The sequence below is a fragment of the Dama dama genome, chromosome 15 (genome assembly GCF_033118175.1).
Source record: "Dama dama isolate Ldn47 chromosome 15, ASM3311817v1, whole genome shotgun sequence".
Lineage (NCBI taxonomy): Eukaryota > Metazoa > Chordata > Mammalia > Artiodactyla > Cervidae > Dama > Dama dama.
The window spans coordinates 14711397-14730229 of record NC_083695.1 but is presented as its reverse complement, the minus strand read 5'-3'; the positions used below and the strand labels follow the sequence as shown (position 1 = coordinate 14730229).

The 18833-nt window shown below is 41.9% G+C and overlaps 1 protein-coding gene and 1 long non-coding RNA gene across 2 annotated transcripts in view; one reads left to right on the top strand and one right to left on the bottom strand.

Annotated features, from left to right (window-relative positions):
* Positions 1 to 1280: 1280 nt before the first annotated feature.
* On the top strand, positions 1281 to 3003 carry LOC133069986 (uncharacterized). Its single transcript, XR_009696044.1, has 3 exons — positions 1281 to 1456; positions 2179 to 2223; positions 2318 to 3003. It is a non-coding gene; the product is annotated as an uncharacterized LOC133069986 (long non-coding RNA).
* A 1114-nt stretch (positions 3004 to 4117) lies between these two features.
* FMN2 (formin 2) overlaps positions 4118 to 18833 on the bottom strand; it is a 346102-nt gene continuing 331386 nt past the window's right edge. The window contains exons 17-18 of the mRNA XM_061161517.1: positions 7912 to 7993; positions 4118 to 6409 (exon numbers count right to left, since the gene is read on the bottom strand). Of these exons, the coding sequence (XP_061017500.1) occupies positions 6383 to 6409; positions 7912 to 7993 (109 nt within the window). The 3' untranslated portion in view covers positions 4118 to 6382. The remainder of the gene's footprint in view (positions 6410 to 7911; positions 7994 to 18833) is intronic.

The window sequence follows — 18833 nt, the reverse complement described above, 5'->3', positions numbered from 1 at the left end:
CCAGGGGCTGAGGTAAATTTCTTTTTAATGGGCACACAGTTTCACTGGTAAAAAGAGAAAAGTTCTGAACATGGATGGAGAAGATATTTGTACAACAACGTGAGTGTCGTTAATGACATAGAACAGTGTACTTAAAGTGTTTTAAATGGTAGATAATCTGTACAATTAATCACACACACCTACACAAACACACAAAATACATAAATACTGATACATGTTATAATACAGAAAAGGCCATATTTATCTTATGTCTCAGGTCATATTTATCTTGTGCACTTTGCATCCATCAGGGTTGTGAAAATGAGGGAAAGTATCAATCATGGTTCCAGGAGAAGAAACCTGGATCAGAATGGGGAAAGACGTTTCCCTAAAGTTGGGGCAGCTGGTGAAAGTTGAAATGGGCCTTGGGTTGGATTTTAACATGGAAACCATGTAATTTCCTCATTTGGATGCTGCATGCTGGTTCCCTGGAAGAAAACTCTTCCTGTCTTGGGTAAAACGCACTGGAGAATCTTGTGTGAAGTGGCAAATGCACTCAAATAAGGAAGGCTGGGAAATCTGAGCACGCAGATACACAAGACTTCTGCTACGGCAGGTTTCTGTAGATTTGGAATTATAGCAAAGTCAAAAACTTTCCCAAACACCTTATCAATAGCACACCAGAAAATCAGAGAAGACATCACACTTCCTAATAGGGGGCAAGCCTTGTTACCTAGATCCACTTCATACAAACTCATGAACCTGATTGCCCCTGTATGAGTTCACATGGAATTGACAGGCACTGTGGGAAGATACTAGTAGGAGCCACTTTGTCTTCCATGTTGTGATGACCTGGATGTGATAGAAACAGTGGGATTTTTGAGTTATAATTTTCTACATAATTCCATTAAAACACCATTGGAACTAATAGATGAATTCAGTAATGGTACAAAATCAATACATACAAATCAACTGTACTTCTAAACACAAAAAAATGAACCATCAGAAAGAGAAAGAAAACAATCCAGTTGACAGCTGCATCAAAAAGAAAAAAATACCAAGTAATAAGTTTAACCAAGGGCTTCTAAGACCTGCACACTGAACACTTTTAGACGTTGATGAAGAAAATGAAGAAGATACCAATAAATAGAAAGATATCCATGCTCATGGAAAGGAAGAATTAGTATTATTAAAATGTCCATTCTTTGCAAAACAATGTCCACTGTGAATGCATTCTTTGCCTAACTTTCAATGGTATTTTTCACAGAAATAGAGCAAATCCTCTTAATATTCATGTGGAAGCAGTCAAAGGCATCCTCAGAAGTGAGAACTGGCTGGAGGCATCTTATGCTTTGACTTCAAACAATGTCATGAAGCTGTAATCACCAAAACAGTGCAGGACTCACCAATGCACAGACCAGAAGAGCAGGACCTGTTACAGAGCCCAAGCTCATTCTGCTCACTGCACAACAGGCCAGTAAGTTGGGAGAGAAAGTGTTGGAACAAGGAATAATGATTTTAATTGGAAAGCTACCAGACCAAGAAAATGGCAGACTAGCCACTTGATCCATCTTTTCTCAGACCCAATTTGGGCTCCTTTTATACACAAGGGGAGGGGTTGGTGCCCCCTGCAATGCTGACCAGTGGCTGTTTGGCACTGCAGCTCCACCTGCCCCAGCCCTATTACAACTGTATTACTTCAGATGGTGACAAGTGCCCTGCAGAGAATGAAGCCAGTCTACAGCCATAATACCCTGAATGCATTGCATCACCTCTGGTCTTGGAAGCTAAGTTAGGGTTGGGCCTAGTTAGTACTTGGATAGAAGATCACCTGGGAATACTGGGTGTTGTAGGGTTTGGGGCTTCCCTAGTGGCTTAGATGGTAAACAATCTGCCTGCCACACAGGAGACCTGGGTTTGATCCCTGGGTCGAGAAGATCCCCTGGAAAAAGGAATGGCTACCTACTCCAGTATTGTTGCCTGGAGAATTCCATGGACAGAGGAGCTTGGTGGACCACAGTTCGTGGGGTCGCAAAGAGCTGAACACAGCTGAGCGACTAGCATTAACTAACTAAATAAGGGGATGAAGGCTCAGAGAGCTGCTTTTTTTAGTGGGCTCAGCAGAGAAGGTTCTCCAGGTGCTAATGGTTGTGAAGGAACTTAATGGACCCCTTTCCTATGTGGCCTCATTGATGCCAGGAGCCAGGCTTTGCCAAATAACAGTCCAGAGACCAGCCTGTCATGGTAAGTTCATTCTGCTTTCTTGTTTCTTACATCCGACAACTCAAGAAGCCCTCACATGTGTGTTACCTCCTTACCATGTCTTTTCTGCATCCAGATTTCCATCTGTACTGGTAGTGCCTCACCTGCATCCGTTCCTGCTTTGAGCCACAACTGCCCCTGTAAGCTACAGACCCCGCCCTCCATGCTGCAGCAGGGTGGGCTGGGCCACCTGGAACACGGGTCCTGCCACTGCAGTGAGTGATGCTGCAGGATGCTCGTCATCCTTTAGGTTTGCCCTGCTCAGCCCCTCACCACCTCCTGTCACCCGTGGGGCCAGTTCTTCCAGGGGGGGCGGGAGGCTCTTTGGCTGCTGGTTGCCATGCTCTTTCTGCAGCTTGTTACCCTCCTCAGAAATGTTTCATCATTTCCACCAAATACCCATTTGGAACTTTTAAGATGGGACTTGAAACAGGCTCTTGTATCATGTCAGTGCCCCTGCCCCCTCCCCCCTTGCCCCCACGTGACCTCTGGGCACTCCCCACCCCAAACCATAACAAACTTACCTTAGTTCCTGCCACAAAGTCCTGCATCTCTGGCGACATCTCTCGTCATCCTTTCCCCTCTGCACCGTCTTCCCTCCATCAGGCTCACCTGGTTGCAGGTACTCAGAAAAGTGAAGCCCTGTGCCCCCAGAGACCCCTCTTCTCCCCAGCCCTCACCTCGTCCTCATCCCTCTGAATTTATCATTTTGTACTCTTTGAACTGGGCATTACAATGAATTTAATCGCTGCTGTACACTCCTCCCCACCCCAACTTGATATTCAGTTTTCCTTTTTAATTTTTCAAATTATTTTTATTGTGGTAACAGTGATTTATATTACATAACTCTCACACGTGCCTTGTATGTCGACTTCACACACAGCATGCTCACCGCCAAAATTTTAGTTTCAGTTCCTCACCATACAGTGGGCCCTTTACCCATTTCTCCCTCTTTCTTTTCATTTTTAAATATCAGTTATGAGCACCAGGCCTTGGCACAAAGTAGATGACAAGCCAACGTATAGGTGATGAAAAATTTATACTGAAAAATTAAATTAGATATAAATTCAAAGATGATTTATGGAGAAAAAGTCTTTTCCATTAGCTTTTTTTTTCATTAGCTTCCATAATGCTTTTCTATTAGCATAATGCTTCCTTTTTTTCCTTCTATTTCCTTGCCTATATCCATCTGTTTGCACCATGATGTTCTCTGCCTTATTGTCTTCCCATAATCCTGATGTAGGAGATAGGTGGACTCCAGGTTAGACATTTACAACTAGCCTCCTGTTTACATTTCCTGAGACAAGAGATAGGTGGGCTCCAGTTGAGGCATTTACAGTCAGCCTCCTGTTTGCCCTCTGAAATGGAAGTAACAACAGAAAGAGGGTAAATAGCCAGTGTTTGTCTCTTATAAACACTTTAATAGTCATGGCAAGGACAAAGAGGGACAAAATCCTGCTTTAGTGAAGGATTAAGAGATCTCCCCTCCCCCCACCCCCTTTTGGGACAAGGGAAACACTACACGTTGCAGAAAGGCTCCTTGTGGGTCAAAAGTCCTGTGAAAATGCCAGACCATAGTGAGTCTTGCTTCTCCCAGAAGCCTCCACTTCGAGATCCATCTTAGCTGAGGGGTGTGTGCACACCAGGGGAGAGTCCCAGGATAGGTCAGATGTGAAAAAAGAAACCAGAAAATTGGCAGAAAGGAAGACAAAGACCCAGAAGAACTGGCCTATGTAAATGACTTAACCACCTCTTTATCGTGCTCCTTCTCACTAGGGCGGCGCCCATAACCTTTCTCTCCAGGTGTGTATCTCTGTCTTGCTTCTGTCTTAACTAAACCAGCTGTTTCTCTATGTTCTTTCCCACGTGTTGCTGTGCCGCGTCTCTAATAATAAACCTTGTACCTGCAGTTACAGTTTCTGCCTCCATGATAAATGCATTTTTCACTGGGGGCAAAGATCCAGGGAAAATTCGCTTCTAACCCCTAGCCCTTGCTGGCCTGGTGGCTAGGATTCCTGGTTTTCGTTCAGGCTACCCAGGTTCAGTTCCTGGGCAGGGAATTAGACCTCACTTCATGCCACCACTCACTGCTGCCTCACTGAGATCAATTCAATTTTTATCACCATTTAATCTACATCATATGCATTTTTGCAACTAATTTGTAACTTATAGAAAAAAGACTTCTTAGGTATAACATACTGGTATTTCCAAAAGGGGGAAATACTTCTCTAAAGCTTCATTAAGAAATTTGAACTTAAGAAAATATGTTTTGATATAGCAGATTTATTATTTTATCTTTACAAACCAGCCTTTGTTAAATACTTAACTGCTAGTAACTGTTCAGGCTTCCCTGGTGGCTCAGCTGGTAAAGAATCCACCTGCAATGCAGGAGACCTGGGTTCGATCCCTGGGTTGGACAGATCCCCTTGAGAAGGGAACGGCTACCCACTCTAGTATTCTGGCCTGGAGAATTCCATGGACTGTATAGTCCATGCGTTCGCAGAGTCAGACACAACTGAGCGACTTTCACTATTCACTAATAACTGTTCAGCCTGAAATAAGAACTTTCAAAAATCTTTGGACACAGATGCTCTAACTTAATTCCCCTCTGGGATAAATATTTAGCATGTGCTTTTAGGTTATATATACACAATAGGCACAGAACTATTTTATTATGCATTTTATTTTCATATAAATTAACATCCTAGAAAAATTAAAATAGAAACACTAAATACAGTATTGCACATAGCAATCTCTGTTAAATGCCCCATTATATCATTGAAGTTCATATACACATGGAGGGACTGAAGGAGACAGGAAGATGGCAGAACAGCAACCCGAGAGCTACTACTGTGTCTGTGCACATCAACTACAGACTGAAAGGTCAGGACAGTATTTTACATAAATAGAAACATAGTTACAATTCAGATTTTCTTTTTAAGTTGCTTCCATAATTGGTTTGCAATAGCAACAGTCTCCCCTTTATTCATACCCCAACACATATCATTTTTAAAAATTATTAATGTTAGACAAAGCCATCACAATGCTTCAGGAGTGACTTTAAAATACTCTGAGAAAGAGTGGAGATATACTTTTTCCCTCTCAAACTAAAATAAAATCTTTTCCTAGGCTCCTTTAGATCATAAACTCTTGCATACTCATTTCATAGCTTTTGATTAACTGCCCTAACACATAGAGAAAACCCCAATCAAGTCACAATACTCAGGCAGGTGGGTTTAATGAACAAGTCCTAGGTAGATATCAATCCATCTAAAAGTTACTCTTTTTTTTTTTTTTTTTTTTTGCCAACAGCTGTCAGGTTTGGAAATTTTATGAGGATCATTTAAAAGCACTGTGTCATTTTCTTTGAGAAGGGCAATGGTAAAAGTTAGAGAGGCACAACTTTGGTTTAATTGACCTTTGCTGCAGACTGGCTTTATGGAGGTCCTAAAGGACATGGTTGATAAAGGCCCTCATTTAACTTAAAATTATGATTCCTGCCTATATTAAATGATGTATAGAAAGGGTTTTCCTTTTGCTATATTTTTTTCTATTCATTGTCTGATGAATAAAAAAAAATGATAATCTTCTTTCACAAATATATAGTTACAGAGACCAACCCTAGAGCTGGGAAAGCCTTATCTATGACATATATAAATGGTACCTCAATTTTAAAATAGAAAATTTTTTATGTAGATGTGAAACTGATACAAACAAGTCACTAGAAATAACATGTTAACCATAAATCTAAATGCAGTGAGGTGGAGTACTGGTCGTCAGGAGAGTGTTTCGCTGTGACAGGGAATATTCTCACAACAGTAAGTTGGAGGTTACTGTTTAGCATGTTCAGAATTAATGCAGATACTGCCTCTTACACATGCTGTTTTGGTCTATTGGTAAAATACCATAAACTTTTTCAAAAAGAAAAGGTGTCACATTCTCCACTGGCCTACTGCTTTTGCATTTTTATATGAATACAGTGTAGAATTCAACAATCAGTAAACTGTCTGGAAAACATAAAGATTATGCAAGAGGCCAAGAAGAAACATGATCAAAATGATGAGTTTCCTTCCTGCCCTCAGGCCGGCTGAATTCTGTGGAAGTGGCTTCAGTGACTCATTTTTGTTCTGCTTTTCATTGGTCAGGTTTTCATGCTTATTTTTGCTTTCTGAAATAAATGCACCAAGTAAGAGAAATAGTTAGAAGGAATGACTTTAAAGAACGTATGGAGTTTAGAATAGTATTTTCATTTGGATCAAATTCTTTGAGAAAAGGTTAAATATCCACAAGCTCATAAATTTAAAAAGATGTAAGTAAAATCGATTTCTCTCTTAGAATTTTCACTAATGTTTTTGAGGGGAAAAAAGGTTGAAAAACTTAGCTTCTAATCAATGTGAAAGAGTATCAGCTCACCTTTCTTATTTTCAGTCTTATGTACAAACACATAAATATGAAAATTGAACCAAGGCTTCATCTCATTGTTAATGTGATTTAATTCTCTTCTATGACTCAGGTGGTAAAGAATCTGCCCACAATGTGGGAGACCCGGGTTCGATCCCTGGGTCGGGAAGATCCCCTGGAGAATGGAATGGTGACCCATTCCAGTATTCTTGCCTGGGGAATTCCATGGATAGAGGAGCTTGGCAGGCTATAGTCCATGGTATTACAAAGAGTTGGATACAACTGAGTGACTAACACACTTTCATCTCATTGTTAATGTGATTTAATTCTCTTCTATCCTTATAACAGCATAACTGTGGTTAGTAAATAACAATTCCTTCTCATTCTATACATGTACTGGAAGATTTACTTTCATCAAAAACAACATAAACCAAACCATAATATAATACTTGTTGTTCAATAAGATTTTGATACAGAGAAACAGAAGGGAAAATATCTTTTAAATGCAGATATAATTTCTAACTTTTTCTAAATAAAGCTGTTTAATTGTGGCCCAATTTGGGTTATTTGAATATCTTCCATTTACACTATATTAGACGAACTCAATGCAAAATGCTATTTTAAGGTCTAACCCAACTTTTCACTTAAAATAACATTTACTTACTCTGTAGTGCCAAGCGATAATCCCTCAAACATTCAACAAAACATAAGACAGTATCACACGGACTCATCATGTCCACCAAACCCTTCCCTTCCTGGTGCACAACCTGGTGTTTTATTTTGAAGGGAGAAACGAGCCAAGAGGGAACAGCTTGGCTTGCTACACTTGGCTGTGGGCTGACAGCTGCTGGTAGCCCCCTGTGCAGCCTGAGCCCCTGGTCTGAGCAGAGAACAACGCTGCACCTGGCACTCCCTGTGTTAGGCCCCAAGGGTGCTCATGTGATTATGACAGCTGTGCTGTGACCCATATATGATGAGGAGAGTGAAATTGGCCCCCAACTCCACCAGAAGCCCCCCACATATATGCACCCCCTCAGTGAACCCATACTGATGGTTAGGCTTTGAATGCTGAACACCGAGATTCTTTTATCCTCTGGAACCTGATTACAGGCAGAAGGAAAAGGAGATTCTCTAAGTCGGATGCTCACTATTTGTTCAAACTTAAGAGGAAGATGATTAAAATGTTATTAGGTGGATTTGTATATTCTGAGAAAAGAGTGTTTAAAAGCCATAGAAAACCACAAATCAAAAAACAGAATAAATACTTACAATTCCAGAGTCATGTCTTGGTTTTATTTTATAGAGTGACTTTCCCTTCTTCTGCCTACACACCTCTTCAGCTTCTTTTACTCTAGGTGGGGAGAAAACACATGATATAAACAAAGACTTACAAAGATCACTACAGTCCATCTATAGGAGGTGATCAAGTATCATGAAGGATTTGATTCATTAGAGAAAGATAATACCACATACACAGGAATGTTATCTGATACTTGATTTAAAAACATAATAGAGCTAGAGGTGAATTCATCCAGTGGCTCTTAACTTGGAATCAAAGAAGGCTGAATGGAATAGGACACGAGCACATTTATATTTTTAGGCATACTAAAGGAGTCTTACACACAGGAAAATAAAGAAATACCTGTCATATTCAGGTGAGGGTGCTGAGATTGGCTCCATTACATAAATGGGGATGGCACTACTACATAAATCAGAAGCATTAATGAAAGAAGCAGTATCATATAAGAACTCATATGTTTATTTAAAATGATCTCAGATTCAGTTTCCACATTATGTTTCCCCAGGCATGGAAATCTATACAATGAATACTTGGGACAGCTTTTTTTTTTTTTTTTTAATTGAGCTTCATCAAGCATGGGAACCAGGCATTTGAAAACAGAAAATAGAGACTGAGCAGTAATGTTTGAACACATCTAGGATTTCCCTTTAAACACATGCTCCAAGGAAAACAGTATTGAATTTACCAGAGGAACAGTCAAAAGAGGACATCATTGGAAGGAGACTGCACATCAAGTCTGGCCTGCGGTCTGAATGCTGGGGTAGCATCTGCTTGCTTGGCCACCTGTGTCCCTCAGGGAGGACACGGGCTCAAGCAAACAATACAACACATTAAAAAGATCATACATCATGACCAAGTGGGCTTTATCTCAGGAATGCAAGAATTCTTTAATATCCGCAAATCAATGTAACACACCACATTAACAAATTGAAAGATAAAAACCATATGATTATCTCAATAGATGCAGAATAAGCCTTTGACAAAATTCAACATCCATTTATGATAAAAACTCTCCAGAAGGCAGGAATAGAAAGAACATATATAAAAGCTATATATGACAAACCCACAGCAAACATTATCCTCAATGGTGAATAATTGAAAGCATTTCCCCTAAAGTCAGGATCAAGGCAAGGGTGTCCACTCTCACCACTACTATTCAACACAGTTTTGAAAGTGTTGGCCACAGCAATCAGAGCAGAAAAAGAAATAAAAGGAATCCAGATAGGAAAAGAAGAAGTAAAACTCTCACTGTTTGCAGATGACATGATCCTCTACATAGAAAACCCTAAAGACTCTACCAGAAAATTACTAGAGCTAATCAATGAATACAGTAATGTTGCAGGATATAAAATTAACACACAGAAATCCCTTGCATTGCTATACACTAACAATGAGGGAACAGAAAGAGAAATTAAGGAAACAATACCATTCATCATTGCAACAAAAAGAACAAAATACTTAGGAGTATATCTACCTAAAGAAATGAAAGACCTATATATAGAAAACTATAAAACACTGATGAAAGAAATCAAAGAGGACACAAACAGATGGAGAAATATACCGTGTTCATGGATTGGAAGAATCAGTATTGTCAAAATGACTATACTATGCAAAGCAATCTATAGATTCAATTCAATCCATATCAAGCTACCAACGGTATTTTTCAGAGAACTAGGACAAATAATTTCACAATTTGTATGGAAATAAGAAAAACCTCGAATAGCCAAAGCAATCTTGAGAAAGAAGAATGGAACTGGAGGAATCAACCTGCCTGAGTTCAGGCTCTACTACCAAGCCACAGTCATCAAGAGAGTATGGTACTGGCACAAAGACAGAAATATAGATCAATGGAACAGAATAGAAAGCCCAGAGATAAATCCACGAACTTATGGACACCTTATCTTTGACAAAGGAGGCAAGGATATACAATGGAAAAAAGACAACCTCTTTAACAAGTGGTGCTGGGAAAACTGGTCAACCACTTGTAAAAGAATGAAACTAGAACACTTTCTAACACCATACACAAAAATAAACTCAAAATGGATTAAAGATCTAAATGTAAGACCAGAGACTATAAAACTCCTAGAGGAGAACATAGGCAAAACACTGACATAAATCACAGCAGGATCCTCTATGACCCACCTCCCAGAATATTGGAAATAAAAGCAAAAATAAACAAATGGGACCTAATTAAACTTAAAAGCTTTTGCACAACAAAGGAAACTATAAGCAAGGTGAAAAGACAGCCTTCAGAATGGGAGAAAATAATAGCAAATGAAGCAACACACAAAGGATTAATCTCAAAAATATACAAGCAACTCCTACAGCTCAATTCCAGAAAAATAAATGACCCAATCAAAAAATGGGCCAAAGAACTAAACAGACATTTCTCCAAAGAAGACATACAGATGGCTAACAAACGCATGAAAAGATGCTCAACATCACTCATTATCAGAGAAATGCAAATCAAAACCACAATGAGGTACCATTACATGCCAGTCAGGATGGCTGCTATCCAAAAGTCTACGAGCAATAAATAAATGCTGGAGAGGGTGTGGAGAAAAGGGAACCCTCTTACACTGTTGGTGGGAATGCTAACTAGTACAGTCACTATGGAGAACACTGTGGAGATTCCTTAAAAAACTGAAAATAGAACTGCCATATGACCCAGCAATCCCACTCCTGGGCATACACACCGAGGAAACTAGATCTGAAAGAGACACGTGCACCCCAATGTTCATCCCAGCCCTGTTTATAATAGCCAGGATATGGAAGCAACCTAGATGCCCATCAGCAGATGAATGGATGAGGAAGCTATGGTACATATACACAATGGAATATTACTCAGCCATCAAAAAGAATTCATTTGAATCGGTTCTAATGAGATGGATGAAACTGGAGCCCATTACACAGAGTGAAGTAAGCCAGAAAGATAAAGACCAATACAGTATACTAATGCATATATATGGAATCTTAAAAGATGGTAACGATAACCCTATATGCAAAACAGAAAAAGAGACACAGATGTACAAAACAGGCTTTTGGACTCTGTGGGAGAAGGCAAGGGTGAGATGTTCTGAGAGAATAGCATTGAAACAAGTATACTATCAAGGGTGAAACAAATCACAAGCCCAGGTTGGATGCATGAGATAAGTGCTCAGGGCTGGTGCACTGGGAAGACCCAGAGGGATAGGATGGGGAGGGAGGTGGGAAGGGGGATTGGGTTGGGGAACACATGTAAATCCATGGCTGATTCATGTCAGTGTATGGCAAAAACCACTACAATATTGTAATTAGCCTCCAACTAATGATAATAAAAAAAAGAATGCAGAACAGTATCACTACTAGGACTGCCAGAGCTGCTGTGAACATCCAAAAAGTTTCACTTTAAGAGTTCTTTAGAGGGCTTCCCTGGTGATCCAGTGGCTACTCCCAAAGCAGGGGCCTGGGTTCAATCTCCGGTCAGTGAACTAGATCTCATACACTGCAACTAAGAGCTTGCATGCCACAATTAAAGATCCCATGTGTGGCCATTAAGACCTAGTGCAGCTAAAAACAAAAAAAGAAAAAAGGCACTAAAAGTTCTTTATAAAATGCTATAAAATTCTATGAATGATTGCTTCTACTAAGCAAATAGTAAAAAAAATATTTGTGTTAGTTGCTCAGTTGTGTCCGACTCTTTGTGACTCCATGGACTATAGCCTTCCAAGTTCCTCTGTTCATGGAGTTCTCTAGGCAAGAATCCTGGAATAGGTTGCCATTCCCTTCTCTAGGGGGTCTTCTCAACCCAGGGACTGAACCCAGGTCTCCTGCATTGCAGGCAGATTCTTTGCCACCTGAGCCACCAGGGAAGTCCAAGAAATATGTAGACTGGAATTCTATTAATAAAAACAGGTGTCATTAGAAAATAACCTGCTAGATTAATTTATTTTTATTATTGTGATTCTCCTTGGGAATTAAAAATAGAGTGCTTCTGGAGAAACTGACAAAGCTGTGATTTCTCTTAATAAAAGACTTCTTATGGAGATCTTGAAACCTGGTTCCTGAAAGAAATGAGTTATAAATATATTTCTTAAGCCTGATGGCAAAGTTCCTAATGACAGAATTCATCTCCTATGCAGTTGAATGAATCCCTGTTTTTAAACAACAGAATGAAACAAATCGTTGAGTGCAGCAGCTATGAGATTACTGTTACAGCTCACGGTAAGGCACGGTGGATCAAAGTTAACTTTTTTTTTTTTTAAGCAGTTAGTGAAAATCCAGTAGATCCTCTCTTAAATTTACTTGGGACTCTTTAAGGCATTTTGTAATAGTTAAAAAAAATCTACTTCACAAGTATTTAGACCACCAAAGCATCTTAATTTTCTTACTATCTTATTTTCTAAGTATGACAGAGAGCTCAGTCTAATACAAACATTTTAAGTTTTACACAGAAAACAAGTGTGGCCATTTCTACAGCAGGAGAACTAGAGAGTATGGTCAGGATGCCTGAGTTGGCGCAGGGTTGAGGGCCCTGAAACCCAGGCAATAGTCACAGGTGTGCACAGATGCCAAGGATGCTGCCCCAGCTCAGGGTTCAGGGCAGTTGTGCCCTGAGAGGTTTCAAAGAGAAATCTTAGTTTTCCATAATTTCCTTAGAAGGGGAAATGGGGCTGAGAGCAAGGACTCATTGCCCTAGGACTCCCCACAGAGGCCGGAGCTTCCTCCACCCTTCTGGTTCAGGCTCTGGATATGAATGGATGGGGCAAGTGGTTCCTGTGTTCCCAAACTCTTGGCTGCACACACGGCTGAGCTAGGAGCTGGGCCCTGGGCACCAGACGGCCGAGAGGATTCTCAAAGTCAGGTGCAGAGGAATTTCAGAAAAGCAGCTCCCAGGCCAGGTGGCTCTGTTCCAGGTCAGTCCCCGGGATGTGCTTGCTTGGAAGCAGCTGTGGGCACTTGTGGGCAGCTCTTCAAGCAGGCCCATCTATCCTAAGCCTCCTAGCAATGCTGCTCCTAAATACCGGTTCTCTTTCAACAAAACTTTGACAAGACTTTTCCCCCACACTTTAGGCAGGAAAAAAGAACATGTCCCTGGATGTGAGCTGGCAGAAGTAAGAGCAAAAATACTGAGGGAAGCGGGGATGGAGAGGCCCCAGTCCCCTCCTGCTCAGGCCTTCCTCTGGGCACTGGGGCTAGTCCATGAGCTCCAAGGGCGAGCCTGCTGATAACCCCCTTGCCTTCTGCCTCACCCCTCAGTCAATGATTCCTAAAATTTCTTAAACTGAGTAGGAAAAAGAAGTTCATTACATAACTAGATACTAAGTGAATATGCACAGTGGTGATAACATTTCAAATAACAAACAAAAATGACCTACGTCCAATTTGGAAAGGAGAAGGGAATAGGACCTCCTTCACAAAGGGCTTCTCTGATAGCTCAGTTGGTAAAGAATCAGCCTGCAATGCAGGAGACCCTGCTTTGATTCCTGGGTTGAGAAGACCCACTGGAGAAGGGAAAGGCAACCCACTCCAGTATTCTGGCCTGGAGAATTCCATGGACTAGTCCATGGGGTCACAAGGAGTCGGACATGACTGAGCAGTTTCAGTTCACTACAGAAAGAGAAAGCAGCCTGGCAAGCAAGGAAGAAGCCAGGGCTTGGCACTTGAGTTTAACTTCCAGTGATGATGGGGGTCTGTGGATGGTGTGCAGAGATATAACTCTTTCAAGATGCATGAAGATGATTTCTTTCTAATGTGGCTGTGCCCTTGATTAAGTGCATTCCTTAATTAGGACTTTACCTTGTTAGTCAGTCTCCCAACAGAAACAAAAGCCACAGACACACTGCTGTTGTCATGCAATTGAAAGGGAAGTGAGCCACTCCTCTAACACGGAGCAGTAATAATCCAGTCCAATTGAGTGTCCCAGGAGCCGGGTTCAAGTATCAGGTCGGGAGCAGAGAAGAGTCTTCCAACCACAGGCTGAGAGCAGTGTGCTCCTCCCGCACCAGCTTAGCAGAGTCACCTGGACTGTTTGGTCTAAAAAACAGTGCTTTCTTTCTAGTCTCTCTGCTGTTTGTGAGAGGAGTTTTCATGATCACATGTTTGTTTTTGTTCGTATTTTCTTTCTTGAGGTTGCTGACGAGAAGTTGCAGTTCTTTGAATTAGCCTACCAAAGACGTCATCTGAAAAAACGGTACTTCCTTTCATAGTTCTCTGTTGGCAGCCTATTAAGTTCAGTGAAAGTATTTTAATCCAAAAGAGTGGGGAGCGGCTCTGGTCGGAGGCTGGTGGGAGCAGGGGTGCGGCTCCAGGAGACAAGCAGGTATAGACGCCCACTGGACTGAGTCCCGGCCCTGCCCGCCCTTCTTTATAACCGCGATGATCACACACCCACACACCCACAAAAATCCTGAAAATGCAGTGGAAAAAATCAACCACAATGTTTCCTATGACTACAGGTGAAAAGAACTTGAGTGTTGTCAGGGACATATTTCTGAATTTGAGTTGGATTTCTGAACTTTAACGCTGACAGTCTGACTCAGCAAGAAAAGCAGCCACATCCATGCCTCCGGGGTGACGACGCAGTTAGAACAGCTCACAGCGACCTCGACTCTTCTGACCAGACCTCACAGGAGTCTCAGAACTCTGCGGGGCCACCCTGCAGGACCCGCCTCGGGATGCTGGGCTGGCGGGGGGCACCTCTGTGCAGCCCACCTCACGGGCGCCACTCGGCGTGCAGACGCGAGGGGAGCCTGCCACGGAGTCAGCAAGATCCGCTCAACTCTGGGGACTATTCACAGTCCAGAGTCCAAGATTCCATGACAATCAGATATATATGTTTTGTGCTTATGCTCTAAAAGCTGCAAATATATTCCTCTCATGAGTATAAGGCCAATAAGCAGAGACGATGTACATCAGTTTCCAGAAACTGTTATTATGGAGAAGAGGTGGGTCCAAAGAGATGGATCATTTCTTCATAAGAAAACACATTCAAGTTATCAAGTTAACCCCCTAGATTCAGGATCTCTTTGATAACTGTCTAATGTCCTATAAATGTAGGACATTATATGGATGAGCTACCACAGGAGGAAACAGCTGTTTCTTAGGTTTGGAAAGGGTGTAGGTAAGGAAGAATGGGTCCAGAGGACAAGGCTGTGCGCTTACTTCAAGGCAAAGAAAACAAAATATCACACATACACACACACATCTCAGAATAACCTCCTGAGGTACATATTTTCAGTACCCAACTTTTACCATGAAGAAGCTGAAACTTAAAACGGTCAAATTACTCACTCGTGGTCAGAGTGAGTGGCAGATCCAGCCAGACACAGACAACACCTCAGCCCAAGCTGTAATCCTCCCTCTGTATGGCCTCCTCACAAGGCAAATGCACAGGATGATGAAAAAACATGGCCACAAAAGTCTTCCTCTAGTTATTAACATAAACATAGTTATTTACACTTATGCATTTAAACTTATCATATATTTATTCATGATAGTAATTGATATTTATTATATTTATTTCTGTTTATTTAGAAGTATTTGATTCTGAAAGGCTGAATCTCCTCGAACTCTGAATATATAAAATGTGGCAGGTTAAAATAGTTTTTGATAAAAGAAAGTACCTAGAAAAATGGATGCATGTGTTTTAACAGATCCTGGAGACTCCAGGTTCAATCTCTGGGTCTCCCACATTGCAGGCAGATTCTTTACTGTCTGAGCCACTAGGGAAGCCCGATCCTGGAGAGGAGTAGTCTAACTGGACAAATTCTGAACCCTATTCAAAGAAAAGTATTAATGGAAACACAATGGGCTACAGTGTTCATTTTTGAAAAAGGAAAGCATATAAGATCATCCAGAGAAAACAAAACTACAGCCACATTTTCTTGATTCTAATATATGGGAAGAATTCTTGATGTGGCTGTCTACATAAGGGATGTGAACTGCAGTTAGTAAAAATGCAAAAATACAGAAGACAGAACCTTTTCCATTAGGCTTTTTGTTTGTTTACACAAATCCTCAATATGTTAAACAGACTAAATTTTGAGCTTTAACTCAGTGAAGGCATTTGTGAGGAGAGGCAAGTCAGCACACACCTGGAGTGTGTAGTGCCCTGGCTTTTTGGTGATGTAACCTGACAGAGGGCTACAACTCTGAGAAACCTACAAGGACAGTGAGCGCATTCCCCTGTTACCTCAGATCACAGTGGCCTTACCCAAACGGCAGCCAGTAGGTGCTTAGAGTCTCTGACAAGTGTTGAAAATGCTGACATTCTGTGCTGCTGAACATGGGAGATGCATCTATTTTAGAGACTAGATGATTAAACAGTGAGGTTCATACTTCATTGTGTAAATAAGACCCTGAATTATATTCTATTAAACCAGAGCATCTTCTCCTGTTCTTTCATAAGAAATTTACTACAGTATCAGAAAGTTGAGAAATCTGGAATATGCCATTTAGAACTTTTAAAAATGCTTGGATGATACATTTTAAACATTCACTGAAAATAGGAATATTTGTATTCATAAACATGTTGGGACTTTAAAGCCCTGATAACATAGTTTGCATGGTTAATTTAAAATCTCTCGGGACTTCCCTGGTGATCCAGTGGTTAGGAATCTGCCTATCAACGCAGGCGACATGGTTGGATCCTTGCTTTGGGAAGATACTACATGCCAATGAACAACTAAGCCCATGCACCACAACTACTGAGTCCGCAGGCTCTAGAGCCCGCGAGCTACAACTACTAAAGTCTGCACACCCTGGAGCCTGTGCTCTGCATGAGAAGCCACTGTACCACAGAAGAGTTGCCCCTGCTCACTACAACTAGAGAAAGACTGCGCACAGTAACCAAGACCCAGGGCAGCCCCACCCCCCCAAAAAAATAACTTCTCATTAAAAATAAAAAGAGCTTGCTTTTCTCATGGCTTTTGTGGTGGTGGTGTTCAGTCGCTCAGTAATGCCCGACTCTGTGACCCCATGGACTTCAGCACACCAGCCTTCTCTGTTCTTCACCATCTCCCAGAGTTCGCTCAAATTCATGTCCATTGAGTCAGGGATGCCATCCAGCTATCTCATCCTCTGTTGTCTCCTTCTCCTCCTGCCTTCAGTCTTCCCCAGCATCAGGGTCTCTTCCAATGAGTTGGCTCTTCACATTAGGTAGCCAAAGTATTGGAGCTTCAGCTCCAACATCAGTCCTTCCAATGAATATTCAGGGTTGATTTCCTTTAGGATTGACTGGTTTGATCTTGTGTCCAAGGGACTCTCAAGAGTCTTCTCTAGCACCACAGTTCGAAAGCATTACTTCTTCCATGCTCAGCCTTCTTTATGGTCCAACTCTCACATCCATACATGACTACTGGAAAAACCATAGCTTTGACTATACGGACTTTTGCCGGCAAAGTGACGTCTCTGCTTTTTAATATACTGTCTAGGTTTGTCATAGCTTTTCTTCCAATGAGCAAGCGTCTTTTAATTTCATGTCTGCAGTCACCATCTGCATTGATTTTGAAGCCCAAGAAAATTGGAATTCTCCAGGCAAGAATACTGGAGTGAGTAGCCACTCCCTTCTCCAGGGGATCTTCCCAACCCAGGGATGGAACCCAGGTCTCCTGCATTGCATGCAGATTCTTTACTGTCTGAGCCACCAGGGAAGCCCCCAAGGACTATTAGACACAGACGCAGACTGTAGACTATTAGACTACAGACATAGAGAGTTGATCACGTTTCCTTCCGTGACACTCAAAAGAGAGTACAGCAGAGCTATTTATACCACAATGGTTTGGAATTATGTGCGAGAAAGATGTGGGAGATACATTCTGTCACTGACTACCTAATGGTGCCTGCCCTTGTGCAGACGCCGATTCTTCCTTCTGTGAGCACCACAGCATGCCACATGGCTCTGGTGTGCACCCTTCTTCTGGAAGCCTCTTCCACGTGGCCCACCAGGCTCCACGATCTGGCCCAGCACCCCTCCGTGCGGTCATCTTCCACCCCTTTCCTCCTGCTCACTCTGTTCAGGATGCTCACTGCATCTGCCTCCCTCAGGCTTTGCACTTGCCACTCTCCCTGGCTGGAATGTTCTCTCTCCATAGCCCCTGCGTTATTCCTTCACTTCCTTCAAGTCCCTGCTTACCCATCACTTCTCACAGAATACTGTCTGACAGGCCCACATATACTGCCGTACCTCCTTCAACTCTCTCTTCCCTTTTCCCTGAGTCCCCAAAGGATAGGGCAGGCCTCTTTCCTCACTGAGCACTAACACAGGACACCTTTATTCCCCTCTGAGTCTTAGTTTTCATGTTGTCACGTGTAACCTCTGGACAACACGATGGCTCACGCTGAGAGAGTGCCCCTTGCCCTTTGAGTGAATGCAGAGTGGCCAGGGCTGGTGGGGGAGGTGGGGAGAAAGCTGGTGGATTATCCAGAGAATGCCAACATTGCTCAGTAAGATAAAATGGCAGATGAAACTGATTAAAGTTTTCAAACTTAGAAAGATACTCAAAGTATCGGGGATTCTGGGTGTTTTATTCCTGATTTTCATAAACAAACAAAACACCCAGAAGCAAAATAAATCAAAATAGAGTGAAATAAAATAAAGTGTTCATGGGCTTCATGTAAGACAACATTCAGAAAGAGCAAGCATGAGTTGGTGCAGTCACCATGGAGAACAGTATGGAGGTTCCTCAGAAAAACAGAGCTACCAGAAGATCCAGCAATCCCACTCCTGGGCATAGATTCAGGGAAAACTGTAATACAAAAAGATGCATGCACCCCAATGTGCACCCCAACAGCAGCACCACTTACAGCAGTCAAGACACGGAAACAACCTGAATGCCCGCAGACAGATGGACGGGTAAAGATGTGGTGCGTAGACATTCAGTACAGGGAGCTTTACCATTCTCTAGGTCCA